Source organism: Magallana gigas, chromosome 3 (assembly GCF_963853765.1).
Source record: "Magallana gigas chromosome 3, xbMagGiga1.1, whole genome shotgun sequence".
Lineage (NCBI taxonomy): Eukaryota > Metazoa > Mollusca > Bivalvia > Ostreida > Ostreidae > Magallana > Magallana gigas.
The window spans coordinates 11,947,895-11,955,000 of NC_088855.1; the positions used below are offsets into that span (position 1 = coordinate 11,947,895).

Sequence of the window (7,106 nt, forward strand, 5' to 3'; positions counted from 1 at the left end):
AGACGCGTTTGGAGAGAATAATAGTAGGTTTTTGGAATTTTAATTGTAAAAACATTTTCTACTGCAAAACAAAATGCTACGAGTAAAAAATAAGATATTCAAATTCAATAGAATGTTCACGGAGGATGATTTTGGTGCAGGATACTTGGTATTACCTACGTCATGCACTTAGAAACCTCCTCCAATTCATCCATTTAGGCATTCGATGTTTTTGTCAGACATAAATAGTATCTGAAAAAGTGTCTGTATATTATGTAGAAATTACCCCCCCCCCCTTTACACACATATCATACTTTTTGAAGACAATATTATACTGACCCCTCCCCCTTCCACCCCTGTTACACGGAAATGTATGAATTATGGTCATTGGTATTTATTTTTTAATGACATTGTACCGAAAATTGTCTTCAATGTATTGATTGTAAACATTTATATTTTTTTTTCCTAGTACGTACCATTTGTTTCCCACACGTCTTTTCAGAGAGTTGATAGATATAGCTCAAAAAAGATATAATTATATCGCTCATACAATCGGGCCTTTCCGGCAGAGCTCGGATAAACACGAAGCTCTGCCGGAAAGGACCGAGAAGCTGCGCCTGAATGCTCACATTTTATTCACGCAAATGGAGTTACCGCGCTTTGTTAAGGTGACGATATACCATACATATTATGGAAAAGTTGTAAAACTTCAATGTTATCGCATTTCTCAGAACTTTTGGATTTTAAAATATCAATGAGAATGTTATTATAATTCACGGAATTTGGATACCGTCACTCTTTTCATTAAACTTATGAAAATTCTGGTTTTCTTGTGGTTACCATGCATACAATCTTTAGATGTACATGTACATAGGTCAAGATGATTTTCAGGAAAACAATTTGAATTCTGTGTAAGAACTAAGTAAAACATTTTCATCTTATTTTTTATCGTATGTTGTGAATATGGGAATGTTGTCATTTTGCTAATAAATGTCCATTTTTACTTTTACTGTATGTGTTTCCATAGTGAGATTGTTTAAACAGAGCAGATACATTCGCAAGAAAGAGACATAGCAAACATATGTAGCAGTCAGACAATGGACACACTGTCTTTGTCACAGGTGCTTGAGGCGGGATCGACCCCCCCCCCCCCACAGGATATAGACCCCCCCCCCCCCCCACAGGATATAGACCCCCGTGACTTTAATTTTCTTTTTTTATTAAATTATCCTTTTATGACATATTTCTAGTGTAATTTATTCATCAATTTCGCAAAATTACATAAAACATTTTAAAAAATCAGACCCTCTGTACATGTGTTATATATGTAGAGGGTCTGATTTTTTTTTTTAAATGTTTGGTTTAGGTAATTTTGGGCGTTAAATTTGATTAGAAATATGTCATAAAAGGATAATTTAATAAAAAAAAGAAAAATAAAGTCCCGGGGGTCTATATACTGGGGGAGGGGGGTCGATCCTGTCCTCAAGCACCTGTGGTCTTTGTCCTACTGTCATTAAGAGCATTTTAAATTGCAATTTACTTTAGTATTATATTTTACTATGATACACTTTAAAAGATATCTGTTTTAATCTGTAATAGTTATACTTTCAATACTTTCACACAATTCAACATCAAAATAGTTTGAACGCTTCGTCACAACTAATTCATATTTGTCCAATTTTGGCGGAACGGAAATACCGAAGAGCTGTGCTACATGAATATTTGGTTGCTACTGGTGACTGGGATTCAACCAATACATATAAATCAGGTTTCCGAGATCCTTCAATTTTTATCATTAAGGTCCTCAGTAATAAAAACAGAGGAGCATTGGGAACCTGATTTGTTGGACCCGACACAAAGCCTCCGTAAGGCGAAGGCCGGGCAACATTTCTGTCCGAGGGTTCAACTAATTATATGTTGCCCTCATACCTATTCAATAACTGTATAATATTGGATGTGTTGATCTTGAAGTTTAACATGGTGATTAATAATATTTCGAAATTCATAGCAATTAAGTATGAGAGAGAGAGAGAGAGAGAGAGAGAGAGAGAGAGAGAGTGTTATTCAGCGCACTCTGTATATTAGCATGCATCACAGGTAAGGGCGTCACGTCCCAGGTGCTTTATGATTAACACAGGGTCACATTCACCTCATCAGAAATAATAATTGCCTTTAAAAATCTAATTATTGCTGAGTGAATTTTCCTTTAAATTAAAAAGAGGCTAACTAAAGTATAAAGAGATCTGTCAAAACTGTCAAACTTGTCTGTTTTTCCCAAACTGATATTGCATTATCGGTATTTCCTTTAAGAAAATTGTACATCAAGTACATGTATTTTCCACACCTAGAAATTAAATTTGAAAAGAATGTGTAAAAATCCTATTTGTTGAATAGGTTATTGACTTTTTGTGTTTCTGTTTCTTCAAACGATATATATTTATAGCACAAAAACGTTAATTGCATTCATAATAGACTTCAAATTTCTTTATCTAATTATGATGTATAGGTTATGTGTTAAAATAGATCTAAAAGTATATTATCATGTAAGCTTTGAATACAAAGAACTAGTAATCAGTTGTAAATTTATTTAATTATGCACAAACTACAACCTCCACGTTCTTAGAATTGTCCAGCTATCTGCGTTCTGAATTTTGCATCATCTCATTAAATATTTATGGAAAAAACGGGATGTAATTAGAATTATGATAAACTTAAAACTATGGTGAACAAACATGAAGTTGTTCGGTTTTATAAGCTTTTTACAAGGAGGTTAAGATAAATTAAGCTTTAAAGTGAGTGTTAAAAAATATTACCGTTTATTTAAAATTGATTTATCTCTACAGTTTCGCATAGTGTCCAAAATTGCAATTAAAACAAATTAAAGAGCAATACATTTTTCTCATTTTCATTTTTAAACCATTTGTCTAAACTCAAGGTGAATGAAAATACCTAAATTTGATGTTTTCCAAAAGAAGTCGTGGTTCTCTTTTTCTTATCTTTTGCAGATGTTTTTCTTGTAGTGATCAGTCTAATGGGCTTCTTACTTTGACTTAATGAGCACTTGCAAGAGAAATTGTCAATGTTCTCCTCCTGAGAACAAAGATTTGGGAATTTTCAAAGAAGTGTTTCATATAATTTAACTGTGTTTATTAACAAGATAAAAATCATATACAAAGACATGCTAAGATGGACGACAGCTCACCGTCGTGCAATGTTACATGATTAAATAACTTCATGGTAAAAATGGAAAACAACAAAGTCAAGCGAACGAACAATCACCAGTACCTCGAATGCAAAATGCATTTATTGATCGAAACGAGCGCCGTATCAAGCTATACTTATAGTAATATTATTATTATACATCACTGGTAACGATTAATAAATGTACAGATGCAGATTTATTTTTAGTTACAAACAAACTGAAGTTGAATGTTATCAGGTCGGAACTTGGGTATTCCTTCGTTTGTAATGCCCCAAACTAATTGAATGGCTTCGCCATAATCCATCCCGTAAAGTTTGGGAGGCGAGTTATCAAGTTTCAGAGACCCGTCACAGGGCTGAAAGTGCCCGAATCTTTTGCAATATGGCTTACAAACATTTCCACAGGGGTCATAAGCTTGGAATATGGCTTCGGTGTGGTATTTCTCCGGACTCTTTACAGCCATGTAAATTGTAGATGATGTGTATGGTTGTCGAGCGTCTACCACAGCAAACTCCCTGAAAGATCCGTGGTAGTTTAAGCCGTCACTGTGCACCATGATCTTAGTGAAAATTCCATCCATGTCTCGGCATGATCTAGAATAGTTGACGTTAAATATAAAATTATCCTTCAGACTCTGATATCGGGTTGGGTCGTAGATGTCTTTTCCAACATCTAGTTGTCCTTCTTCAATAGGGAAAGATTCGAATACCATTTGTTCTCTTTGTCTTTTGTAGATTACCTGAACAGGTATGTATACCCAGATTCTGCTGTCAGAAATTCCATTCATTTGAAACAAGTTTTGAATAGTATTTGTTGGCACTGTAGGTGGACACATATTGGTCATCGGACTAAGAATGATTTCTTTTTCGTCCTCCGTTGTTATCTTTTGGAAGACATCCATGTTGTTTTCATAATGTGGATTAAAACCCATTCGTACTTCATGTTTCTTCTGTCGCATCTCGCGTGTTTTATTTTGTGCAAATTGCGTAAACCCATTTTGTCCAAACTGAGACAAGACGTTTTGTCCGTGGTTAGACATGAGGCTACCATCGATGACACCATTTCCCCTTCCCCGTCCATTCCCCCTTGATGCCTGTCTCTTCTTCCTTCCAGTAAACCTCCGAGTAGGTGGAAATCCTGGGAACGTGCTTCCGGGGAAATTAGGGAAGCCCGGTGTCCGCTGCCGCTGTGGTTGCTGGGGCTGTCCATTCGTCGCAGACCCGAACGGCGCTGTTGGAGTGGTAGGGGTGATCATTTCCAACGTAACGCATTGAGGCCGTCCAAAACGGAACTCGCATGTCAGATATCGAGATCCACAGCTTGGGCTTCTGTAACTGCAGGTAGGTGAAGGCTCGTATGTGTACATTCTGGTGGTGTACATGTCACTCATTCCATGGAGATTTCTAAGTCTTCCTAGACCCATCAGAGCATTGGGAGCATGAGCGGCAGTACCATAACGGTTGGGATAATCTCTAGTTGGATCAACTCCCTTCTCCTTTTGACTTCTTCTAAATACCTCCCAAAGGTAATCCACAAAGCAATGATGCATGTAAAACACAGGATCGAACCCTGCTGTTTCTGCGGGGGCCATGATACCTCCAATATGTTGATGAACGTCACCGTGTCTGATTTCAAAATCAAACGGTGGCGGGGCGTGTGGTTCACTGATTTCTTCCAGACGAGATCTGGTCATTACAGCCCTGATGTGTCGGTAAGTAAAGTACTCTCCCTCGTGTCCTCCGGCCCTGACTAGGGGTCCAGCAGGTGTCTGCCAGAATCGGAACGGTCCGTCAGTGACGCGACCTTTGACTGTTCCCAAGAACTGTGGTGACCAAATGATGGATCTGGTAGGGTCTCTCAACGGTTGATCCAAACGAGAGTCGAAGTACAAAAGGGCGACACCCGGAACTTTCTGTCTGAGAGCGTTCTCAAATCTATAACATATGAGAAAAAAATGATCTTTTTTTTTCTCTCCATATCATCCTCTTAACATTGATTTTGTAAGATATACTTTAACATTATATAAAATTATATCGTTTATTTTAAATTTTGAAGATTGCAAGTTGTATTTTTGCACAAGTATTATTTAAATTAGAGAATAGCTCACATTAAGAGGAGAACTCTGTGGAAGGAGAGGAAAGCAGCACCGTGATGGACGTCGTCCCCTCTCTGCTGATGGAGCAGACCCAAGGCGTCAAAACGGTTCGGTTTGACATCCTAAAAAATAGATTAATTTTCAATATATGATGTGGTTTGGTTTGAGGATTTTTAGAGTCTTTTGAATGACTTTCGATCAACCTATAAATTGATAGCTGATCCTAAACATATGTCATACATGAAGTAACTCACTGTATCTCTTTTCAGTAAATTGATGGCCCTGAAGAAATCGGTCCTCTCCTTGTCTGTAGCTCTTCTGATTTCCTTTCTCCTTCTTTCTGCCCCTGCCTGTCTCTTCTTTCTTGCCTCTTTGTTGGCCATACGTAACAGCTCATCAATCCAGTGAGTTGTCTCGTGGGTGATGTTTGGGTTGTTGTTTTGGAGATGCCACCTGAACTTTTGGATACAGTACTGATGGATGTTATCAAGACGGGGATCTGTCTCCTTTGTGTTGAAACGAGGCTGGTCAAAACAGGTTTTAAGCTCCTCGGGAGTGTCTATGATGGTCATCTTTGAATACACCACGTAACACAGGGTAGCTGCCAGGGCTAGCCGCAAAAGAGCACCCATAGTACTCATCTGAAAAGGAGAGGTAACGCCAGTGAAGTAAGTTTAAAATCAAGGAATATATTAATAGCCCTATAAAATTGATTGATCGGTAAATGGTGAACCTCAAGTATGAACCTTTTTTTGTCTGCATCGAAATTTCATAAATCAAGCTAGGGGCATTTTGTGATTGCTAATGGCTTAGACATCCGAAGTTTAATTCGTGTGTTTGTAATGCTGTATTAGAAAGGGCGATATTGTGGTCTATGAAATGAAATTAAATATTTATGGCTATTTTAATGAAAAGGTAATTACTGTCTGTAGAACAAAACTTTGATTATTGTGGCGAGAGGTTTTTGTTGTAATAACGTGCGTTTTACGATTGCATATCTAAACACTTTTCCTTCTATGACAAACTGCTCTTGTAGAAAGTTAAAAGGAAGTGGCATGTTCAATTTATCCGAAAGGGCAGTCATTAGGTAACAAGAAATAAATTAGACGGACAAAGATGTTAGGTGTTGAAAGACATAAACTAGACCTAAATGTTATCGTAAGAGCTTACTTTAGAACGTTGTTGTTTATTTGGCGGAGTTAACCTCATTTTTAGAAAATTAAGATAATATTTTAATAAGGACTACGTATGTGATCAGCATGGAATCTGTTTCATTTTGTTGCTATGTTTCGTTTAAAATTTCTTTATGCCATTGATAGCAGGCTTTTAACAATGCTGATGACAGTTGGTCGGTTACCCAAGCATCGCATTTGTTTGCAATGTTTAATTTACATTTTTTTTGATAATGCAACATTAGAACAGGTCATTGTGTCATCGAATTTTTTTTTATTTTACATGTCATATTTTAGTGGATTACTCTCACAAAAGACTTACTTTTTACTATTGCATTACATGTTTAAAACATCTTTTTGTAGTTAAATAAAGTTAAGTGTAACTTATTATTTATTTTTTGTTTTGTTTTGAGGGGGGTATGTGTGTGTGTAATGAAATGTATATAGTAAAAGAGGATTATTTCATTAACTGTCTTGCTGTGACTTACATCATTGCTTGGATCTCTATGTCACTCACCCAAGCCCTTTCTATATATAAGTAACACTTGTGCTATTTGTTATTCGGTGTACGTCACTGTGCACAGGTTTCTAAAGGGAAATACCAGGTGAACACCAAAAAGAGTTATACTAATTATAACCGAGAATTAATGTCACTTTC

At 36.8% G+C, this 7,106-nt stretch overlaps 1 protein-coding gene across 2 annotated transcripts in view; it reads right to left on the bottom strand.

The window, feature by feature from the left end:
* Positions 1 to 3,358: 3,358 nt before the first annotated feature.
* The window catches only part of LOC105320007 (uncharacterized), a 5,955-nt gene continuing 2,207 nt past the window's right edge, over positions 3,359 to 7,106 (bottom strand). For both annotated transcript variants that reach the window (XM_011417760.4, XM_066078505.1), the window contains exons 2-4: positions 5,531 to 5,917; positions 5,289 to 5,398; positions 3,359 to 5,115 (exon numbers count right to left, since the gene is read on the bottom strand). In XM_011417760.4, coding sequence (XP_011416062.1) covers positions 3,384 to 5,115; positions 5,289 to 5,398; positions 5,531 to 5,917 — 2,229 coding nt within the window. In that variant the 3' untranslated portion in view covers positions 3,359 to 3,383. The remainder of the gene's footprint in view (positions 5,116 to 5,288; positions 5,399 to 5,530; positions 5,918 to 7,106) is intronic.